Genomic DNA, 24,296 nt, shown 5'->3' on the forward strand with positions numbered 1-24,296 from the left:
AAACATTCATCAATATCTTTTATTTTAGGGTATCAGTTAAAAACTTGTCCCTGCTACCTGGCAGCAAGGGGTTATAATCAAAAGCCCTCATTTCAGAACATTCTTCCATAAAACTCCACTGAACAAGCATCACTAAATGGCAATATATGATAGCCATCTTCTAATATTGAAAGGGCTGTCACATGGAAGATGGAGCAAGCAGTTTTCTCCTGCTCTGGAGGGTAGGACTCAATCCAATGGATTCAAGATACAAGAAAGGAGATTCCGACTAAACACTAGGAAGAACTTTCTGAGAGTGACAGCACCTCAAGAGTGGAATGGACTCCCTTGGGCGGTGGTGGACTCTCCTTCCTAGGAGGTTTTTAAGCACAGGTTGGATGGCCATCTTCATGGATGCTTTAGTTGAGATTCCTGCACTGCAGGGGGTTGGACTAGATGACTCTCAGAGTCCCTGCCAACTCTACAATTTTATGATTATTTATTCTTAATTACAGTATTGGCAGGAAGCACTGTGTATTGTCAGCCTTAACTGACTGTGCTTTTAAATGAAGAAGTCATTGCAGTTGTTTATTTCCCCTGAAAGGTACTGTATACAAGCTTTGGTGGCATCATCACAGTGGTGATAATTTGTTGGGGGGGGGAGGGAAAACCTGGATTCAGCCCAATGTATCCTATCCCACCCCAAGATAATTGATGCCATACTTCCTCTTGGAGGTGTGCAATATTTTGACTATCAATTTGAGGCATTAAAAAGAAACGCTCAACAATTTCCGTGGTTTCCTTTTTTAAAAAGCGTTCAACAATTTTGGGGTCTTCCTAAAAACTTTCGGGGTGCCCTGGTTTTTTTACTTTTCGAAATCTGGCAACCCTAGAACCCAACTGGGATTCGATTTCTCGTGCTTTCTTTTCCGGAGCTTTTTAGGTGAATTGTTGCAATGGGTCCAACTTTCTATTCTCCTGAGGCTACCTATAAGCAGGAATCAAGAACCGCACGCCTTGCTTACAGGGCCGGTTCCTTTCCGCCACCCGCCTCTGGCAAGCCAGCCGCGCAACCTCGACCCCGCTCCGTGTGCGAGAGCGAGCCAAGCGCGAGCGAGTCGGTAGCGGCGCCGCCGCCGCGACTCCTCCAATCGCTGGTCAGGTCCCTGCCCCAAGGGGGCGGGCAGAGTCTTTGATGTCGGGGGTCCCGGGGTGGCCGGAGAGTCCGCGAAGCTGGCACCCTTCCCTCCTTGCGCGGCAGGAAAGAGCGAGGAGGCGGCGGCGGCGGCGGCAGCAGCAGCAGCTCTGGAGGGAGCGAACGTGGAGGGGAGGCGGCGGCAGCGGCAGCAAGAGGCAGCAGCAGCAGCAGGGCGCGCCGAGCCGGCAGCGTCGCCTTTCGCGAAGAAGTCCCAGGCGAGCGGGGACGCCGGGGCGGAGAGGAAGAGGCGGCGGCGGCGGAGGAGGAAGAGGAGACGCGGCAGCGGCGGGCGCAGCGCGGGCGCCGCGGGAACATGAGGGAGCCGCGCCGTCCGAGGTCGGCCCAGCCGGCGAGCGGCTGCAGTAGCTGCCGCGGCCGCCGCTGAGGCAGCAAGGAGCGGCGCCGGAGGCGTTTGAGGCAGGCGGAACCATGCGGGGTCCGGAGGGGTTGGCGCGGCTGCTGTACCTCGCCGCCCTGCTCGCCGCCAGGACGTGGGAAGCCCGCCTGCACCCCAAGCAAGGTAAAAGAGCCGGCCGGTTCGAAGAGCGCGCCCGCCCGCCCGGGCTCGGGCACCCGCGCCAAAAGCCCCGGCCACTCGCCTCACGCCCCTCTCGGCCAGCAGCCGCTTTCTAGGAACCCGAGGCTTTGGCGCTGCGCTGGCGGAGGAGGAGGAGGGACGGCGGCGTGAGGCGAGCGCGCGTGCGCAAGGAGCCTCGCACGTGCGGGAAGAGCGCGCGGCGCGCGCTGAGGCGAAGGCAGAGCCCGGGGTTGGCGGCTGGGACTGGGCGCTGGTCTCTTTCAGGTGCATTCCCGCCTGGAAGGCTTTTTTCTCCCCGTCCTCGTACATGGTTACACTGTGGCAGATAGGCCAGAGCAAATAACATTTCAGGCACCCATAAGAAAGACATTTGTCCTGGGTTGTGTTTGGAGTTAGTTATTCAGTGGGCAAAGAGGAGCAGTGCCTGTTTCCGCTGGCCTTCTGTTATTCTTGCATGGACGTCGGGGTTAATTTATAAGCTCCTGAGGAAATAACATTTTCTCAGTTTCATATCATAGGATGTGTTTTGGAATATGCCAGACTTTCAGTGTTAACTCAGCTAAGTTTTACTCAGGGTCAGCCCACTGAATTAGCCTGATTAACTTAGGCTCGTTAATTTTTAGTATGTGTACTCTGAGCAAATTTTAATCAATTAGCACCCAATGAATGCTAGAAAGAGCCCTGAGATTTTGGACTGGTTTTATTCATCTGGTGACTTAACATCATCATTATTCAAGTTTTAAAATGGTGCGTAGGAGCGTAGCCAGAAAATAGCCTGTATTGTATTGTTAGGAAGGTCAGGTATGAGTGAAGCAAAAACCATTGTTTTTGCCCTTTGTATATTGATGATGCATGTATTGCACCATTGTTAGTTTCTACATCTTTTTCAAACCATGACGACCGAAAGATTGAGTCAGAGAATTGGGCCGACTTAGCTTATTGCTGTCTGCACCAGGCATGGCCAAACTTGGCCCTCCAGCTGTTTTGGGACTACAACTCCCATCATCTCTAGCTAACAGGACCAGTGGTCAGGGATGATAGGAATTGTAGTACCAAAACAGCTGGAGGGCCAAGTTTGGCCATGCCTGGTCTACACTGACTGGCAATGGATTGCCAAAGTGCTTGACCAGGGCTTTTGCCCCAATCCTATCTGGAGTTGGTGCATGTGCAGATTATTTGCTCAACCTCTCTGCTTTCAAAATGCCAGATTGTATTGCACTGGTTTCCCCAAAGAATAGGAAGTCTAGCCTTGTCTCTTCTGTTAGGCAGTAGCCTGTGATGGAGCCCATGCCTGTATCAGGAATCTGCACCATATTCAAAGTGTGTACCTTTGCTGTTTTGTTGCAGAGACTTTGGTGAAACATCTGCCGTCCTATGAAATAGTGACACCCACGCGGGTGAATGAATTTGGAGAAACTTTTCCTCATACTCACCACTTCAAAAGGAGGAAAAGGAGCATGGAGACAGGTGTGGAACCCATCCCTTTCAGGACTCACTACCGCCTCAGTGCCTATGGACAAGTTTTCCAGCTGAATCTGAGTGCTGACACCAGCTTCATCGCTCCTCACTATATTGAAGTACATGTGGGGGCCACAGAAAGGCAGCCACCCTCAGATTTGCGCCACTGCTTCTACCGTGGGCATGTTAATGCACAGGAAATGCACACAGCAATCTTCAGCATTTGTGGTGGCTTGGTAAGTACTGTGTTTCTTTCATTCAGGTTTGTTCTGTCTGAATGGGAGAGCGGACTTGTTGGGCACCTGGCTGTTGAAGTGGAGATTTTATGGGTTGCTGTGACCATAAAGGAAAGAGATTCTGAAGCGCTGTTGGCTTCAAACAGAGATGATACTCTTTGGGATACATATATGGCGCTTATATATAATATCTACATTTACCTTAATGGCATTCTGTCTGATATCATGAACTTTGTAAAATGCAACAAAACTGTGTCGCGGTTTGGGATTCTGGCAGTCTCTTTTCTCTGTCCAAAGTACAGTATGATGATGGAATTCAGTAGAGTATACCTTTTCCAATGGCACTATATAGGGTTGCCATATGGCCTTTTTAAACAGCGTCTGGGCGGAAATCGGTTAAATGTTGGAAATCGCATAAATGTAGGAAGTGTAGATTTTGGTTAATTTCATTAAAAACAGCTGAAAAACTCGTGTTTTGTTTTGTGAGATTTTGCAAACTCAGAAGGGATTATAAAGAACCGTTGCAACATACACGGTGTGTCACTTCATTTCAAGTTTCGTCCTCCCTACTCACTAGGGAAAGTGCTCCCCACCACTAGCAAATTGCAAGGCTTTATTCACGTATTTTTTTTTTACAGATTGGAAATTAAGGCTGAGAAGTGATGTATCCAAGACCATGCAACAGCTTGTGCTAGGGCTTGGAAGCAGAACTCTCAGGTCCCATGTGCTATCTGCTATCTAAAAAGTTAATGTGTTGCCTATGGGTGTGATATTTGAGCACTTTCTACAGCCAGCTAGCCCTTCTGAGCCTAGATTCGTGTCAAAAAAGTGGATTCATCATCTGCTGCTGTTCTGGCTTCTGGGATAGCCGCGCAGCCTGCATTCACTCCATAAGACGCACACTCAGGTCTTTTGAATTTCAGCCCATGTTTCATATTTCCAGCTATGACTTAATTTATGTCCAGATCTACTTTTAGCAATGTCAACAGATTAACTGACATTTTAAGTTCTTTTTAAGGAAGTTTGTTTGAGATCTGAGCTATGGAAGACTGAAACTCTTTGAGTGCTGGAATCTTGAAAAGAATGGGGGAATCTAGCTATTGGACTTTTGTACACTTTTTGACATAAGGCTTTACTGGTACATGGATGAACGGAGTTAAATAGGCTATATTCTGCAAGCCATTTAAACCTACAAAGGCATTTCCACTGTGAGTTCCAGCTGTGTTTTGCTGCGATGGTACTTAAGGCGAACAGAGGGTTATGGAATAGTCCATTGAGCATGTGTCCATTGAGGTCCATTTAGCATATGCCATTGAGCATGTATAAATGTCCTGTGAGTCCAGTTTTTGGCCACAGGAGGGCTGCTGAGAGGGGATGGGTCAGTGGCAAGAAATCCCCATGCATGAAAAGTGATGGGGTAAATGCAAAGGGTGAATGGATTGTATCCTGTGTAATTTCTGTTGAAATGATTGGCTTTCTAGTGTTTTAACTGTTTCCTGAGAACCATTTGGCTCTTTTATTGAAAGCTATTTATATTATTTCAGGGACGCGGGTGGCGCTGTGGTCCAAACCACAGAGCCTAGGGCTTGCTGATTGGAAGGTCGGCAGTTCGAATCCCTGCGACAGGTTGAGCTTCCTTTGTTCAGCCCCAGCTCCTGCCCACCTAGTAGTTCTCTGGCGGGAAGGTAAACGGCATTTCCGTGCATTGCTCTGGTTTGCCAGAAGCGGCTTAGTCATGCTGGCCACATGACCCGGAAGCTGTCTGTGGACAAACGCCGGCTCCCTCGGCCTATAGAGCGAGATGAGTGCGCAACCCCAGAGTCGTCCGCGACTGGACCTAACGGTCAGGGGTACCATTACCTTTACCTTTGTTTATATTATTTACAAAAAAACCCTTTATTTATTATTGGTATTAATCACATTAGGATTTCATTTTATTTACTATTATTTCCTAGGAAGTAGAATTGATGGTGCAATTGGTGCTTAATCTTTACACATGTTTCAGTAGTTGTTCTAGTATCTCTTCCGGCCCTTTGCTGAAGTGCATTTATGGCTCAAAGTGTGTTGAGATTTATGATCTAGAGTTATGCATATTTAAGATGTGAAAATTTGTGGCTTGCCGTTTTGGTTTGTTTCCTGAGTACTATTCCAGCCCCTATTTCTCAATTTCGTTTTGGCAAACCTGCATACTAAGAGATACATTATGAGCATACTGTAACTTCAAAATAGGATATTGCTGTTGTGGTTTCAGTTTGTCTTATTTGTTATAATTTAACAGTGTTGTATCTTCTAGCTTCACTGTTGCCTGTTATCAGACAACAAAAAGAGATTTCATAGAAACATAGAATTAATAGTTGGAGGGGACTTGGAGAGTCATTTAGTCCAATCCTCTGCAGTGCAGGAATCTCAGCTAAAGAATCCATTACTCCCAGCACATTTCTGAGCACAATCCAAAGTGTTGCTGCTGACTTTTAAAGCCCCAAAGGGCTTTGGCCCTGTATACCTGAAGGAGCATCTCCATCCCCCATCATTCAGCCTGGACATTGAGATCCAGCTCCGGGGGCTTTCTGGCAGTTCCCTCATTGTGAAAAGTGAGATTACAGGGAACCAGGCAGAGGACCTTCTCAGTAGTTTTACCCACTCTGTGGAAATAAACAACTACAGTGGTACCTCAGGTTAAGTACTTAATTCTTTCCGGAGGCCCATACTTAACCTGAAACTGTTCTTAACCTGAAGCACCACTTTATCTAATGGGGCCTCCTGCTGCCACTGCACTGCTGGAGCACGATTTCTGTTCTCATCGTGAAACAAAGTTCTTAACCTGAAGCACTATTTCTGGGTTAGTGGAGTCTGTAACCTGAAGAGTATGTAACGTGAAGCATATGTAACCTGAGGTACCACTGTATCTGACTTCTAGAAAACATCTGAAAGCAGCCCTGTTTAGGGAATTTTTAATGTTTGATGTTTTCTGTAGTTTTATAATTTGTTGTAAGCCTCCCAGAGTGGCTGGGACAAATAACGTAATCATTACCATTATCATTTCATTTTGGGTGAAGAGAGAGGCAGCTCCGCCTTCTTTCTGTCACCCAATAGCATTTCTCCATCTTCTTTACTCAAGGGACCTATTGCTTGCTTGTTCTTCCTCTTTCTTTGAACGTAGTCAAAGAAACCCTTTTTATTTGACAAATCTGGGTCTGCTACACAGAAAATCTGTAATTATCAACCTACTTGTAACCTCCCTTCCATGCTTCTTAATACAGAAGTTGAGAAATCGGGGTGGGAGAAATGCTAAAGGGTTGGTAATGGTCTCTACCCATGACAGACACCCCCCTCACCCTTGTTCTTCTTTCACAAGGCAGCAGAAAGCTTCTCAGCATACTTTAAAGCTGCAAGAAAAACCTAGGACACAGGTGTGGTCCTTGGCAGCCAGGACTCTAACTCTGGCTATGTGGAATCAAACTGTATCTTTATTGCCTATTCCCACCCCAGGGCCAGAGGTGATGTGTTTGTAGTCTAGCAACACATTTCCCACATTTGCTCTAAAGGCCTCTCAATCTACTGGTACCCTCCAGGCAAAGGTAGTCTTGAATTGGCTCAGCACTTAATATCTAATGTTTAGTGGAAATGGTCCAAGCTTTTGAAGGATCTTCTAACTTTGGGGCGGGGAATATGTATCTTTTTCTACCCTACCTCTCTTCCTGTGAGTTCCTTGTGAGTACCCATGTTTATGCTTTTGTTACCTAATGAGTGTTCTGCATTCTGTTTTCATTCTACACCATATGAGGAAGTACCGTATTTTTTGCTCTATAAGACTCACTTTTTCCCTCCTAAAAAGTAAGGGGCAATGTGTGTGCGTCTTATGGAGTGAATGCAGGCTGCGCGGCTATCCCAGAAGCCAGAACAGCAAGAGGGATCGCTGCTTTCGCTGCGTAGCAATCCCTCTTGCTGTTCTGGCTTCTGGGATTCAGAATATTTTTTTTCTTGTTTTCCTCCTCCAAAAACTAGGTGCGTCTTATGGTCTGGTGCGTCTTATAGAGCGAAAAATACGGTATTTCCAAACCAGACAAACCAGGATTGCAAGAGCGCCAAACCATAGTTTGATATTAAATCCAAACCAATCCATCTCTTCAGCATTTGTAAATCATTCAAAATATCAATAACCAAGTTGTGTCATTATCAAGTGGCATCATTTTTTTTGACTTATGGGGATGCAATATTATTTTGTAGAAGGCTAGTTATATTAATATCAATAATTATATAATAAGCAGTGTGAAAATGATTCCAGATGAAAAAAATCTTTCCTCGTTTTGTGCCAAACCCTGATACATTAGAGAACAGTTCCTTTCATTATTGCAATTGAAGTATGAGAAGTTCCTTTGATTGATTTGATGACAATTATGTCACACACTTTCACATAGTTGTGAGGAACTGCAATGGATCATTGCTGTAAATGTCAGAGGAAGAAAAAAATAGGACTTCAAAAAGCCTACAAGACATTTACAAGCTAAGATTTCAAACATATACTGAATGTGCATGCAATTTGCCTGAATATAATCAGATATATAGTTACTTGAGTAGGGTATATTATCATAATTCTGCATTTGTCCAAGCCTGTTTAAATAAACAGAGTTTATAGCAGTGGCAGGACTGAAGGTCTAGGCGCAGTGACTGCAGTCCTTCACTCAAATATATGTACTCAACCCTGAAATAAATGAGATACATTCATTACTGTTCACTGCGGGTTCCAGTGTGCAATATTACACGTACTTATCTGGGAGTGAGCCCCTTTTAACAAAAAGTCATTTACTTCTGAGTAGTCATGTTTAGGGGTGTACTATTAAGAGGGCACTTCTACAAGCACTGCTTCAGATATGACAAAATTCCTCTGTGGAAAGCACATCTAATGAAAATCTATGTATAGGTTGCCAGGTGTAAACAGACCATAGTATATAACATTTTCTTCATAGAATCATAGAATAGTTGGAAGGGACCCCAAGGGTCATCAAGTCCAACCCTCTGTATTGCAGGAATCTCAGCTACAGCATCCATGACAGATGGCCATCCTACCTCTGCTTAAAAACCTCCAAGGAAGGAGAGACCACAACCTCCTGAAGGAGACCATTCCACTGTCAAGCAGCTTACATGGCAGTGTTTTTGCTGTGTGCGCGCACACACAAACACACTGAAGGGGTCCTAAGCATATGACAAGTACTTCTTGAATAAATGCTGTGGGCTAACTAGAAACATTTCTTAAAGATGTGATTCAGTCATGCAATGTGCATACGTTCTGGCATGCAGATGTTAGAAGGGAATGACTGAAAAGGGAGCTAAGGGGAAAAATGGAAATATGTATAAGTGCTGTAACCAAAGGACACAGGAGTTATGTGCAATGACACATGTGTCTGATCATTTTCAGGCAGGCAGGCAGGCAGGCAGGCAGGCAGGCAGGCAGGCAGGCAGGCTGGCAGGCAGACATAATTTAGAATTCATTCTAGACGCCACAAGCTAACTACATTTTTCTAAGTTCTATATTTTTCTTTTACTTTCACTTCATTGGTCAGTTTTAGCTTCCTACAGAAATGGGCAACCAGATCTGCTGAGGATTTCAGTGGCTGCAGGTGGATCAAAATGACCTCTTAAACATAGTCCAGAGAGGAAACAAAGAGGTAAAATATATTAATTCTTATTAAACTTAGTTGTCACCAAAGTCTATTAAGAAAGGCAGGGTGAAGTATACAATTGACCACAATGCAGTCTTTCTTCAATAGGACAGTCACTATTTAAAGGGGAGGGGGGAGAGTCCTTTCCTAATGTAAAAGGCCTGGCTTCTTGGAGAATCTGGTGTTACTCTTGGCAGACACAATAAATTTGGTGAATCATCTTACCTGTAATTAAACCAGTTTTATGGTCAAATATTACCTCACTTTTCCATAGTTCCAGATGTTGTGGATCTAATTCTGCTATATGTGGTTAAGATATCAGCTTTGCATCTCTAAATGATCCTAGGGTATTGCTAGTTGCTTGAAAGATACAGGGCACAGACCCGTAGACACAAATCTGCATAATATCTGCATATGCCAAGTGATATCTGTGTATGCAAATTTATAATTTAAATGTTACAGAAGGCAAACTCACTAATTTTCGATCAGGATAACCCCTATATATTCAGTTAATTCATAGTAAGTTCATTTGCATCCCACCCTAGTTCACCTGAAATCTGTTCATCTTTTAATTCATTTACCCAAAACTAATTTCCTCACAGGTCCTGCTCCAAATAACTCTTAATTCCATTTGACCAATGCTTCTCCATCACTCCCAAATCATCTAGGAAAAGCCATCTTAAATGTATTCCCCCCAATTTATCTCCTCCAAAATTCATTATCCGCCCAGAAACACTTGGTTCACTCATTATGGGTCCACCCTTACTTGATCTATATAGGTCTGGGTCTCATTTGTGTCCTCATGATATACTCTGTGAACCTTAAGGAAGGGTTACTGCACGGCGAATGATCCATTTTGTTATATAGGGTCAAAATGACTATAGTGCTGCTACTACCACCGCTGCTGCTGCTAAATAATTATTTGATACTCATAGTCTGCTAGATGCCTGTGGTCTGTAAGATCATGTTCTAAACATAGAAATGACACAGCCCTACTGAAAATGCCTTCAGACAATCTAGTAGGTGGGAAATGTGGTATTAGAATCAGGTGGTATAGTATTTGTGGCACGTCCGAGTCGAAAGTTGGATATTTCTCCTGCAGGAGCTGTTATTCTGTCCAGTTTTGACAAAACAGTATGAGTTATTTCTTTATTTCTTTATTAAACAACCTTCATGAAAAGCAGTGAGCATACAATCTTCAGCATTGATGAGAGTCTGATGACTGAGTTACTTTTCTACAATAAAACACATTTCCAACTGGGTGTTGTTCTCCCCGCCCCCCCCCCCCCAAGTATTAGCAGTTATTTTATCGTAATGTGTTATCCTTATCTACAGAAAAAAGTCAGTCACAGGTATTCTTTTTCTCATTTAATACAAATATGGAGTTCATCACTGGAGTAATTCCCACCAGTGCCTTTATTCTTATTAAGTGGGTTTTTGTCCATGAAAGCTTATACCCCAATAAAGCTGTTAGTCTTTAAGACACCATAAAACTCTTTGCTGTTTTTGCTACAACACAATTATTGCTCTAGAATCAGTGGCGTAGCGTGGGGGGTGCAGGGGGTGCCGGCCGCACCGGGCGTAACATCTGGCGGTTAGGGTTAGGGGGCGCAAATCCACGGGTTAGGGGGCACAAATCCATGGGTTAGGGGGCACAAATCCATGGGTTAGGGGGTGCAAATTACTTGCCTTGCCCCGGGTGCTCTCAACCCACGCTACGCCACTGTCTAGAATTAAGAATTTGACAAACATTTTCACACTAATCTTTACTGCATGGTATGTTTTCCTTGAATCCTTTTGTTTATTTTGTTTCAGTTTTGAATCGGTGGGCTGTGCATCAGAATTTTATAACCGCTTGATTGTAAAAACCCTCAAAGTATTAAGAATTGCTTTAAAAACTATTTGTGAAGTTGCTTTCAACTTCACAACTTTTGTTGTTGAAGCTGTTAGCCACAATAGTATTGGATAATGCACACTATAACGTAATAAACTACATATTTTCACTTTATACGGTAGAATTAGTGTTGGAGTTATGTGAGACTTCATTAAAGTAGTAGTAGTTGTAGACAGAAAGCTGTTGTAACAAACTAGTTGATGTAAGAATTTTACATGAATATATGTGGGTAACAACTTGCTTGTCATTTAGTATTTGAGTTAGTGATTGTGCCTAACTGGTGCTTACATATAGAACCAAAAATATAGTAATAGTTTAGGGATATACTCAGTAAATAGTGTAATTATATGTCCCTAGGTGGCACTGAACTTTGCGGTATCTGAGCGGACTCAGGAATTTCCTGTTGCTGTTTTGATATTGTTGAGGAGAGACGATACATTTCTTATGTAGCTTATTGACTGGTCCAAGCCTTCCATGACATGCATTGCAAGGCAGTAAGAATACCAGTATTACTGGGCATAATGGGAACTAGTTTAACCAGTGAAGCTCTTGGCAATAAGTTGTGAAGTGTCTGGGGATGGGGCTTCTCTATGTGACCTGGGAATATATGCATGACAAGATATGTGCAATTTGACTGATGTGATTAAATGAGTCATCAAGAAAGCAAGAAGTGGAAGAAAGACTTATCGAATAAATTTAGTTCTTTATTTAAGAGTTTTGTGTGCCACCCTTTGGCAGTAGCCCCAGTGCGGTAAATGGTGTCAAAAGTCACCAAGATGTCAAAGAGGATCAACATTTTTCTTGCCTGTTCCTCTCCCAGCACAGGTCACCAAGCAGTTTGAGTACCCCAAACCAGACTTGAAACCAGATTGAAAATCATTTTCATCCAAGCTGAAGCTGCCCTATCATTACCTTTTGGGTGTAGGTGAAAGTGGCTTTGGGGAAATGACCTCATGGGTCTATTAGGGTCCCATGCCCAGCTACATTTGGCTCATAGACAAGAAGTTCGCCACCTCTTCCCTAGACAAACAAGTAAAACTGTCCTGAAATGTGACATTCTTCTTCCAAGGAGTGTTGTTCTGCCATTTTGTATTCTCCTGTTTTAAGTCTTGTTTATTTAAGATAGCCTTCAGCAACTGTTCCTCTTTTGGTAATATTTAAAGAGCTCACATTCATTCCAAAGGATCTATTCAGTCTTTCCATTAATAGAATTTTGAACTGATTATATTAACAGATAGTAAAGTGTCAGGGAACTGCCATCGGAGAGTCAGGTGGTGGAAGGGCTCAAGGAGGCTAGGAGACCTTCGGATGCGGAGGAAGGAACCAGTAGGGGGAGAGGGAGAGTTCCTGCAGAAACTCAATCGGAGGAATGGCTCCAAGATGTTTCCAGTGAGAACAGCGGGGAGGGCTCAGGACCTCCGCTGGGGACGCCCACTCCGCGCAGGAAACTGTCACGCAGAGAATCCAGAAGGAGAGTTTCCGTCAAGGAACTCTTATGTTGGCGTAAATTCCGGAAGCGCCCACTGACGGATTCTGCCAGCGATTGAGGTAGCCATGCACCCATGGCTCCGCGGACTGGGAGAGTTTAGGAACTGATGGCAAAGCTTGGAGGGCTTAAACACTTACGCACGGGCAGCCCCCTTTTCCCATTACATAAAGTTAGAAGGGTAACAGTAGTATTGCATACATGAGTACATGCACAAAATTTCACACTCATTTCGCAAAAGCATAATGGCTTGGAAAGCCCTGGTATATATGCATTAATCCTATTATGTGACCTGGTTAGTAAAACTTGCTTTGCTGTCCAATGCTAAATGTTTCTTAACCCAAATTTTAGGCTAGTGGCTAGGTCCAGAACATGATCCAGGGTAAAATCTACACATTGTTCTTTTTGTGCCTGCCATGTTCCAGTTGATTGCCTCCATGTTTCCTTTTGTGTGTGTGTTTAATATTGTTTTTGTTAAGCAATGAGCACAGGTTATTGTTTTCAGAGTCAGCACACCTTATTGCCAAGCTGTAAAATGTTTTCAACACACCATTTTTCTATCTCTTTAACTTGGAGACTGAGAAGATCCTTCCAACATGCATTCTATCATTTAGTATGCACAAATGAAAGGGCTTTTGTCCTCTTCATGCATGTACAATTCCTATTGAAGTAAAAGAGGTTTAAACTTGTAGATGGAAAGGCAGAATTTGACCTCATGGCTATGTAGTGGGCTTTAAAGCAGCCTTTGATAGAGTTGTGGTCTGTTGCTCTACAAAGGAGTATTTGACTTGATTCAACTGATGATTTATCCTGGAGTGCTAAGCTTGTTTGTTTGTGCTTTTGTTTACAGCACATTGCATTCACCGTTTTATCACATCGTGCAGTGATATTAAAATTCTATTTGAAGTGAATGCATTTAGAAACGCAGCCTCCCTGCCCCATCATGTATAATTCTTTATAAACAGCAGGGGTAAGAAACCCTTGGTCCTCTCTCAATAGGCAAATTGAGACCTTCGCTCACTTGCCATGTGGGTTCTTGCAAGGTCACCATAGCCTTTATTAATTTGATCCTGCCTTTTCTCTCTCCGCTGATTCCCATGCATGTCCTAGTAGGCTGTGTCAGTCAGGAATGGGAGTTTCTGGGGGACATGAACAAAGCTTGGTTTATTAATGTTTTCTGATGGGAGAACCTGGCTGTATAAGCAGCTGTGTGGGCCAGAATGTATTGAGCCATAATTCACCAAAATCCAAAACCTATTTAAAAGAGTTGCTGCTAAAAACAGATAGAAAAAATATATCTCTTTTTTGTATGGGGAAGAGGAATGCAGGAGTCTTTGTTTTGCCTCATTGTGGGAAGAAAAAGAGGCAACTTGTCTATTTCGTTCCATTCTTAAATTATGATTTACAGATAGATCAGTCAATAAAGTAGGCATCTCCACCTTGCCTTTGTCCATACCTGGGATATTTATTTTGAAAATAGATAGTTTGTGCAAGTCTATGTTTATTTGTGCATGTGCTAGTGCAGAAGTGTGTAACCATCTTTCTACAAGTGGTCTTTAGCCATTTGAAGATGTTTTTCCTGTCTTCATATAATCCATAATACTGTAAAGCCATTTCAAAATTAGTGTCAGGTTTTTTTGTTCATTATGTCTGAATTGGGATGTCATAGTTCCCCTGCTGCAGACTTGCCAGTTGTGTGTGTGTGGTGTGTGTGTGTGTATGCCATCTTGAGCAAACGCTCTTTGCCTCCGTAGATGACGACAAAACACTTATCTGAAATAGCTGTTCATGTCTTCATCATGTTTAGAGTTACATGGCCTTGGAACTTGTTTATGTTCACTGGTTATAATGTTTTAATTGTAGAAATGCCATGCTGAATTTACTGGATGGCCAAAACTAACGTATTATTTATTGCAAGCAGTTATAGTTTGTTCTTCACCCAATGTTTCCGGGGGGGGGGGGGAGAAATACAAATACAATAATACAACAACAGGATAAACAAAAATCAACATAATCAAGAAACAATTGATAGTAAACATCTGCGATAAAACCGCAGCAACAAAATCAGAAATCAGGGCAGTGCGACAGAAGGTGCTGTCGGTACCTAAAGCACTTTATCCCTCCTGAAAGGTGTATTTTCACCTGTCAGCAAAGAAAGAGCAAAGTCAGAGCATGATGCACCTCAGAGGGGTGACCTCATTCTATCAGCACCGAACCATCCTCTTGGACTCAGCTACATTAGTCGAAAAACAGCATTTCAAATGTGTTATAAGTATGCAACACCAGTTGACACTGTAGAGCACAAAACTTTTCTATGTAATTTTACATAGTGGGCTTTTTTCTTTTGTTATAACGATTTAAATTATAGCTTATTTATAGTGGTTTCCACCCCCCGTGTGTAGATCCATCCCTCAGTGAAGTACATATTTTCAAAGGAAAACCTTTACCCATAAGTTCATACCCTTGGATTTATAACCTTCAAAAATGCTTCCTGATTCTTTGAATGCATTACTTTTCCAGTTCTTGGTTCCAGAATAAGATTTCATTTACTGGACAACCCTTTATTCAGTTTATATTTTTTGTTCAATAATCCTGATCAGAGACCACCAGACTCTCTAACATCCTCTTCAAGCTTGCTCTGGCTGAAGATTTGTTATTGTTAATCAGCCCCATCTTCCTCTCACCTGGGGCTCATTATACAGTGACTGACAATTCCCCAAGAGCCATCTTTCAATTACTTACAGCTGTCCTTGGAGGCCCAAGTCTACCAAAACCCATGGCAGCCTGCCATAGCTACTTTTCTGAGTTTTGTTTCACATAAATCTCACAGTATTACAAAATGAGCAGCCAGCAATTGCTGTTACATAAACTGCAGTTTTCCAAGTTCTTGGAAGAATTAAGGCTGAAGAATTGGACTCAGTGGGATATCCTCTTGCTTGGGAAAATAATAGGCAAGTCAAAAAGTGGAAGCAGCAAGAAGGCAAGAGAGGAAGCCTTGCTGGATATAAGCAAAGAAGTAAACAGGATGCTTCCATGCCATCAAATGAAATAATTTTCTCTGCTGATGAAAATAAAAGAACAAATACCTGATGTCCAAGATGGAAATGATGGACGTTATGAATTGACTTTAGGAAAACCAAGTAAACCTTCCACTTCTAATAAAAAGGCAGAGTACAACATCATTAGAAATACATAATGTTGCTATGCAGAGCATCGGATTGGGTGTTAGCCTGTGTGCCACAGCTGCTATCACCACAACCACCTTTATGGATGCTGGCTTGATCACTGAGAGGACAAGAGACTTGGAGTTTATCACAATAAAGTCAAGGGACCCCAATACAAAGTTATGTAGTCTCTGGATCAGGAACTGGATTATCTTTGTCAGTAGGGTGAAATTGACTGCATCTCCTCTGATGGTCATGAAGATACAACTAAAGTTATGCTGAAAGCAGACAATTCACAATGGCAGTTCCCCAGTTCCCCAGCATCAGAACAGCATTATTCTGTTTACAGTGAGCCAGGTGAAATATATCTCTACTACTTCACTCTGGAAAAAGGCTCAAAGAGAGAAAAAACAGCTGTTGTTATTGCTAATGATCTTGTAGATGTCATGAAGACGAAGAGCATTGGTAAGAGCCTTCAGGCCATTGAAAGTGATTATACAAATGCTAACACTGGCTGGGAGCATGTTACCATGCAGTGGGTACAGGTCAAGATCTGGTTGGTTTGTGCTCTTTGCACCAATGACTTACCCTTGCAACACTTGATCACAACACTTGATGGGAACACCTTATCTAACAACAAGTGGACAGGTAACATTGGCAAGATACTAGACACTTCTACATAACTTGAAATTGAGCTTTCATTCACCAAACTCTCAACTGGAGAGCCTCTTACTTCACTGATTGACAATGTTGTAAAGGATCTGTCTACTGATCAAGCATACAGGTATCAGATCACACATGCAATAAGGATAGGAAAACTTCCCACAGATCTGGCCTTTCTTGAAATTGGTTGAATGAGCCATTCAAGGTGGTTAACAACAAGCTTTCTTGCATATGAGTTTCAAAACATGGCCTTAAAGGCAAAACCCTCAACAACTTAAGACTGATACTGGAATACGTGGTTTGCCTGTTTCAACATCAAAGTAAAATATTATTCGGTGGAAGGCCCACACCACATTGTGTTTCAGCTGCTGCAATTTAGGCTGCAAAACCAGACTGTAGTGGATTCTGTTTTGCCAACCATCCAGTGCTCAGCATGGTATGCATTCAGCATAATAATAAATCAGACACTCTTGTGCTCAGGTGACATGAATTCTCACTGACCACAGTTTCTAGAGAAAATGAAAAGGTTCATAAAGCAAAACTATAATACCTTAATACACATTTCAGTGCCGTTATAAAATAAGAATGTAGATCTGTAATTGTACTACTACAGATTTCCAGGCAGGAGTAAATTGTGCAACTGTTTCTAGAATTTTGTGCCTGGTACACCAGAAACATTTTGTTCAGTTTCCAAAAATGCTGTAAATGAGAGCGATTAATTTAATATACATTCTTAGTATACAATAATTAATTTTAAAAGTTAGATATGGCACTCAGATAAAGGCTCTTGTAGATGACTGACGTAACTATCTGCAGTACAGTCACTTGTAAATTACTGTAGTAGAATTTGCAACTCACTTATTCTGATGATAATTTAAATTGTTAATTGATGTGTTTAACCCAGATTCCACTAAATATGCAATACTTCTAGAAATAATTTCATTAGAATTGTAAGCTTTGGTCTCTAATTTACATTTATCTTTGCTTTCTTGAAACTACCTACAAGTATAATAATGAAATCCTGGGCATGTCTTCTGGCTGGCATGCATTCGGAAGTTCCTGGACATAGATGGGATTCGTTCATCGAAGAGATTTCCTTCCTCCCCCACCCAAAAAAGAGAAAGCTCAACAACTTTGCAAGCAAAAAAAAAAAAAGCGTTCAACAACTTTTGTGTCTGGATTTTCACTTTTTGAAATATGGCAATCCTATAATAAGTTTGTTGGCATTTATTAGCTCTAAAATTACTACAGTTATCCAAGGAACGGTGGGAGTGAACAAAGGAACCGTAACTGATTGGTCACCATGGTAGGCACAGAAAGTACCATCAAAAGTTGATAGGGCAAACATTTTAATGTGTTGCGCCACCACGGGGTGTGTGTGTATGTCTGTGTCTCTGTGTGTGATTGACCCAATGTTATCTAGAATCATCAAGCCTGGGTTGATTTTGGTCTGATAAATGCACATATCCGTGGAGCTCAGCATGAATTTTCCCCTAAATAGCTCAAAAACATCTCCTTTTTTTATTTAGATTTTGCCCCTCCACCTTTTCTGTCCAGATTTTCACTTTTTGAAATACGCCAACCCTATATTGTTCATTCTGACATACCCCCAGGTAAGTGCATATAGGATTGCAACATCAGTGTTTCAGCATCATCAAAAAGCTTGAAATCCCAGTTTTGCCTGTAAGCTTTAAAGGTAAAGATAAAGGGACCCCTGACCATTAGGACCAGTTGTGACCGACTCTGGGGTTGCGGTGCTCATCTCGCTTTATTAGCCGAGGGAGCCGCCATACAGCTTCCAGGTCATGTGGCCAGCATAACTAAGCCACTTCTGGTGAACCAGAGCAGCACACAGAAACGCCGTTTACCTTCCCAACGGAGTGGTACCTGTTTATCTACCTGCACTTTGATGTGCTTTCGAACTGCTAGGTTGGCAGGAGCAGGGACTGAGCAACGGGAGCTCACCCCATTGCGGGGATTCGAACCGCCGACCTTCTGATCGGCAAGCCCTAGGCTCTGTGGTTTAACCCACAGCGCCACCCGCGTCCCTCCTGTAAGGTTTAAGGACCATTAATTCATATAATAAATAATGCAACTGTGATTACTTTTTTAAAGGCATTAACCTACTCACATTTGGGTTGCTGCAGCTTCTCCAGTGACACCTTCTCTTTCGTTTTCAGATGGGCACATTTAAGTCCCATGACGGTGAATACTTTTTGGAACCTTTGATGACAGCAGCTGAAGATGAACAAGAAGATGACCATAATAAACCACATCTAATATATAAACATGAAGAATTTAAGAAAGATTCTTATCAGAATTCCTATAAACCTTGTGAAACTTCAGGTACAACTAAATCTTAAACAGTGATGGACAATATATTTATTATCTTGTTAGAATCACCAGTGGTTTGTTGATATCCCAAGGTGATATTAGTCTTCATCGAGATATGCTTGTGTTTCTCTATCATGTTGGTGGTGTTGGGTAAGATGCTGTAAGTCAGGTGTGGGGAACCTTTAGCCCTGCAGATGCTGGTCATTGGTCATGCCTACAGGGGCTGATGGGAGTTGTAGTTCAGCAACAACTGGAGGGTCAAAGATTCCCTATACCTGCTGTACATGATTGTTGAAGATGAAGGGTGTATCTAAGCAATGAATTCACATTTAACAGACTTGTTACCACATAGAATTCTAGGAATTGGTATCAGACAGAGAATTATGTTAGAGAGCCTCACCTTTTACACAAAACTGCATTTCCCATTTCCTGTGGAGCAGGGAAAGACTGTTAAACTAGTTGAAGTCTGCAGTGTAGCTGTCCCCTCAGTATCTGTGCTGAAGTGACATGATCTGCTACTGCTGGCATCTAAGAAAGGTTGGCTGGTTAGTAAAATACGGCTGCTCTGATCTGTACTCAAGAGACCTGGCCAGCATTTTCTTCCATGTTCTTTATTAGATGCTCCATCTTAAAGGCTGCAGTGTCCTTTGGTATGATTGGACTAGAGCTGTTTTTAAAAATTGTATTGTGTATTTTGGTTCCAGAGTAGAATGGCGCTTGTATGGAGAATACCAAGCAGGGTTTAATTGCAGAATCAGGTTGGATAAAGTTCTTGTTTAGCTTTAGAAATTTAATTGGAAGATGTGAACAGGCCATTTTCTTCCTTTGTTTAGTCTTACATGGCTTCCTTTCATTAAAAGGCTTTGCAGTCTGGAGGTGTGTCGTGACACTTGGCTGATCAGGCATCAGATAATGCCAAAATACTCTCTCCCTCCCTCCCACCCCCGCCATGTTTGGTTGGCTACTGAACAGTGTCCATTCCTTTTCTAGGAATTGGACCTAGCATTTCCAGTAATTCCTGTGTAGTGGAAATTTGTATGATTTTCAATTAGATAACCTAGGACTGTTATTAAAAATGGATAAGCGTTTGTTTGCTTTTTGAAGGAAAAGGCTTATGTTTATAAGTTTGGAAACAGCAAAAATGGTAGATACGTGCTGTTGTTTTAACATATGCACTCTGAGCAGCATTTTTCTTAACTAGATCACATGCGTTTTTGAGAGTTGGCACCATTGCCAAGCGCTCAGCCTAGGGCTTGCATACAGATTAAGAATATTCTGACAATTGTGAATAATGCAGAATGCCCCTTAAACAGTATTTTGTGAAGTAGGGCGGTAGAGAGAAATGAAGGCAGAATGCTTTAGGATATACTTTAGCCTTTCAATTCTGGTTTGATGAAGCAATTTTCTGCAATTCATCATGTGCAGAATTGTTTCTTAATTTGATACATAGGAAATAATTGTGAGGATCTTGCTGTTCAGTGCATTTTGTTTAAAAAGGCATTTCTTGTATACCACGATTCCTCTTATGGTTAGGGAAAGAGGCAGCATTGTACAGGGAGTAGAGTTTCTGTGTCCAACATAACTATACGCCAACGCTACCTCCCAACATCACCTGCCAATCAGACTTTTCCATTGCTTCCTCAAATTACTTCTCCATTTTTTACTCACTCTGCTGCTAGAAAATGGAAAAACCCAAATCCCACAAAATCACAACTACTGAGTTCAAAATAAAGCATAATAAATTCTGGGCGTTTATGCAGACCTAAGCCTAAGATTTGGCTTAATGTTGCATCTTCATTCAGGATCTTGGTTTATCTCTCTCCAGACAAAGCAGGAGTTGTAGAAGGGCTTACTAGGGTTTAGAAAGCCTGTGCATTATGTAGCCTACTGAGATTTTTGGTGGTTATGTCATATTTGTGACTAACCAAACTCAGATTGCATTAAACTAAATCTATGGCACCCCCTTCTGTTTGTGGTGTCACTCTTCTCCACCTGCATCAGAGCAACATCTGCTTCTCTATGCTTTACATTTGTCACCCCCTGGTGTCCACCCTGCAGTATAGCTGTTTAAAAAATTATGGCTGCAATCCAATACACATTTACGGTAACTGGAAATGTGTTCCATTGAACTTTGTGGGATTTAGACAGTGGAATTTTTATTGTGTATATAATGGTATCATAGGTGGTCAAGACATATAATGCCAGTTTTGCAAAGTGAGTCTTCAGGTATAACATGTTCATTCATGGAAAACTAGGTAGGGAAATGTATGTTTAGCAAGAAGATTGTGTCACCTTAGGAAGGTCTGTGTGGTGCAATCCCGTATTTTTGTGTAGATTAGGCAGTGTTATTAGTTCTTCGCTGTTTCATATGAGAGCAACTGTTTCTTCTTATAAGAGTAATTATTTCTTTTTGCGGAGTATTTTCAGCATCTTAATTTCCAAGCCATGTTCATCACTGTGCATTACTGCCATTTCTTTATGAAAGTCTCTCCCCCCATATAGCTAGGTAGGAAGGCAGTTTTATAAGTTTGTAATAATTGTAGCTTATTACTTTATAATTCACAGTTTATCAGTCTGCCATTTTTGTTCCTGTATTTTTAATTTTGCGTATCTTTAATTTCACTGGCCAGTTGTTTTTCTATCACTGCATCTCAACCATTTTTTTTTTGTTCCCTAATGCTGTGATTGATAACTCACATTGTGTATAAATGGGTTGTATCTTCTCAACCTCTTTTTCTGTGAAAAGAAACCTTATTGCTAAGCCATTGAACTAAGCAGAAAAAGATTCACAGTACATAAAACATTGGTAGTGGGTACAATAGCACCAAGAGGGGTACTCTTGTTAAAGTTTGTTTTGAGGGAAATTGAAACTTGGAAAAAAGAAAGGTGGTAGACCATATTCCATAAGCATTACACACTCAAAGAAGCACACTATGTACTGGATAACAGCCAGCAGCGAAGAGGCCTGTTTAAGGGTTGCTGTCTCCACGCACAGGTGTTGCCATATGGTGTCTGGATTTCTAACCAATGGGTTTTGGAATAACACTTTTGTTCTTATTGTGCATGTGTTATGTAGCAAATGCCAAGTTTCAGAGTTGCTTTATCCACCGAGAACAACAGAAGTAGAGCGTTATAGGAAAGCCTTCAGGCAAACTAGCAAGTTTAGGACATCTTTTCTTTTGCTATTCAGCATCCCCATCTTTGTGTGGAATGGGGTGAAGAATATGAGCAAGACTGATTCAGGCTTCTTTCTCAGGGCTGGGGATTGTTGGCCTTGTTCCCATGTGTCCTGGATCTTTATAAGGTGCCTGTGGGCAATTATTGACTGGCAGAGAAAGAGCTTGTGTTGCCCAAATAGCCCAAGCTGAAATTTTAGCTATTGAATGTAGTAATGACATTGAATGTAAACAAATTTCTATGCTAGCCTGACTCTGCTTATTGGCATACATAGACAAGTGAGCATAGATTAGTTTCTGTTCTCTTTTGGGCAGATTGGTAACATTCCAATCTTCTTTTCTATCTGTTCCCTTGTTTGTACAATGGTGCCCAAAGCAAGAAAAACAAAAAGGGCAGAATTGAGTTCCTGTGGGTGCAAAGAGTCCTCTTAAGTATGCAAGCAAATCCCATTGCTGGTTTATATATATATATATAAACTATCCTCCCAAATGACCTGAAAGAGGTCATAGGGACTGAGAAGTGTGCATGTGAAGCAACAGAGAACTCAGGTGTGAGCCCGCATATGCCAGAATTCGGAGTTAACACCTAAACAAAGCAAGTAACTTGTTTCTTCAGCCTAGCGCATAAAGGGCAGAGGGAGGAATTGAAATCCAAACAGACAAAAACTTATGTTCATTCTTCAAGCCAATTCCCCCACTTTCTGTGTGATCCTTTAAGCTCCAAGGGGACCACAAGAAATATGTTTAGCATTAGGGTGTTAGCCTTGCAAATTGTATGTGCAATAGTAATTGTTCGTTTTGTTTTGCAGAAGAGCCAAAGAAAAGCACTTTACTATTTCCATATGAGAGCAGCTTAATGAAAGACATAAATGTACTTCAGGAGCACACCGTTGTAGAATATGCTTCTAAAAACCTTTCTGTCGAGAGTGATAGAAACAACCCACATTCCCGGAGGAAACGCTTCCTTTCCTATCCAAGATACGTAGAGGTGATGGTTACGGCTGATGCCAGAATGGTTCAGCACCATGGACGGAACTTGCAGCATTATGTATTAACGCTAATGTCAATAGTAAGTAAGCCTATATTATTACAGATGTATTCCAACAGGTACTTGAGGAGAATTAATGTTGTATCCCTGTCAGCCTGGAGGGACCAAAGCAGAGCCCAGACAACTGTTCCTGGCTTCCCCGTCATTGTTTTAAGCAATGTACCATTTAGACTGCAACCTCCAGAATTGTGATCAAAGGCTTTTTGTGTCGTCCCCCCCCCCCAAATGGCAACCTTCCCCTACCTGATGACATGTTGCGGTGTATCCATGAGCCTATGAGTGCAATTTCCCTGGTCTTCCTCCAGGCCAGAAGGAGAGTTGGAGAATTAGCCAAACATGCTCCCCAGCTTGAACAGCCTTGTGAGATAGGGGATTTTTCACAGTTACAGAGCAGAAGATTTTTAATTTGGAGAAAAATTGACTCTCTTTTGCAGGAAGGGGTTATAGAGAGGAAAGAAGTAGGCTTCTGTATATCCCAGGGTTCCCCTGTGTATGCAGAAAATACCTTGTTTGTGAATGTCCAGTTTTGCTTCCAAGCTGATTGGCGTAGGGTCACACATTTTGCTTTTAGAAGGAATGATATGGCTATTCAAGGGGGAGACGACATTCATTTGGGCTAGCATAGTAACCTGGCACAAGCCCAGGCAGCTCTTTGGATCCAGGCCCATATTACTTGGTTGGCTGTATCCAGTGACAAATTCTTTTTGACAGTAAATTTGGTTCTAAAAATGATGTCAGGGGAATGTTGAGCCCCAGATATCCACAAATAATGCTGCGAATACATATAATGTCAGATTTGCTTCTACTAATCTGTTAGGTACAGTTCAGACCAATATGGATTAAAATAAACCTTTTTCATTTCATTTAAATTAAAGAACTTTGCCTTAACTGGGTTGTGGATGAAGTCTAAAGCTAAGACAGTCATGGAACTTATATATATATACAGATGTACCTTGGGTTAAGAACTTAATTCGCTCTGGAGGTCCGTTCTTAACCTGAAACTGTTCTTAACCTGAAGCACCACTTTAGCTAATGGGGCCTCCTGCTGCCACCACTTTCTGTTCTCATCCTGAAGCAAAGGTCTTAATCTGAGGTACTATTTCTGGGTTAGCAGAGTCTGTAACCTGAAGCGTCTGTAACCCGAGGTACCACTGTATATATATTTATTAAAGCACAGATACGGTATCATAAGAATTATCTTTGCCTTTATTAAATATAAAAATAGGAACTTAAGCCAGTGTACAGGCTTATTAAAATACTTGCTGCACCTAGAAAATAACTAGAATTTTTGGAAGGGGAGAGATTTGAATACTATGCCAGAGGTTTGCCATAATACATGACCTTTTCCTGGTATGGCAAGAATGTACCAGTAATTTCTCAAGTTTGATGGGTTTGTCCCATTGATGACAACAGGACAATTAGCTAATTTTCATATTACATTTGCCCTAAATAACTGTCGCGC

The 24,296-nt window shown here is 42.1% G+C and overlaps 1 protein-coding gene across 4 annotated transcripts in view; it reads left to right on the top strand.

Annotated features, from left to right (window-relative positions):
* The first annotated feature begins 812 nt into the window (after nt 1-812).
* Nucleotides 813-24,296, top strand: part of ADAMTS20 (ADAM metallopeptidase with thrombospondin type 1 motif 20) — an 80,872-nt gene continuing 57,388 nt past the window's right edge. For 2 of the 4 annotated variants that reach the window (XM_083698886.1, XM_083698887.1), the window contains exons 1-4: nt 813-1,697; nt 3,063-3,409; nt 18,457-18,622; nt 22,596-22,855. In XM_083698886.1, coding sequence (XP_083555012.1) covers nt 1,607-1,697; nt 3,063-3,409; nt 18,457-18,622; nt 22,596-22,855 — 864 coding nt within the window. In that variant the 5' untranslated portion in view covers nt 813-1,606. Of the gene's footprint in view, nt 1,698-3,062; nt 3,410-8,970; nt 9,076-18,456; nt 18,623-22,595; nt 22,856-24,296 lie in introns of those variants that run through there. The other 2 variants (XM_083698888.1, XM_083698889.1) reach the window with 2 other exon arrangements.

Source organism: Podarcis gaigeae, assembly GCF_964106915.1.
Source record: "Podarcis gaigeae genome assembly, chromosome: 10".
NCBI lineage: Eukaryota > Metazoa > Chordata > Lepidosauria > Squamata > Lacertidae > Podarcis > Podarcis gaigeae.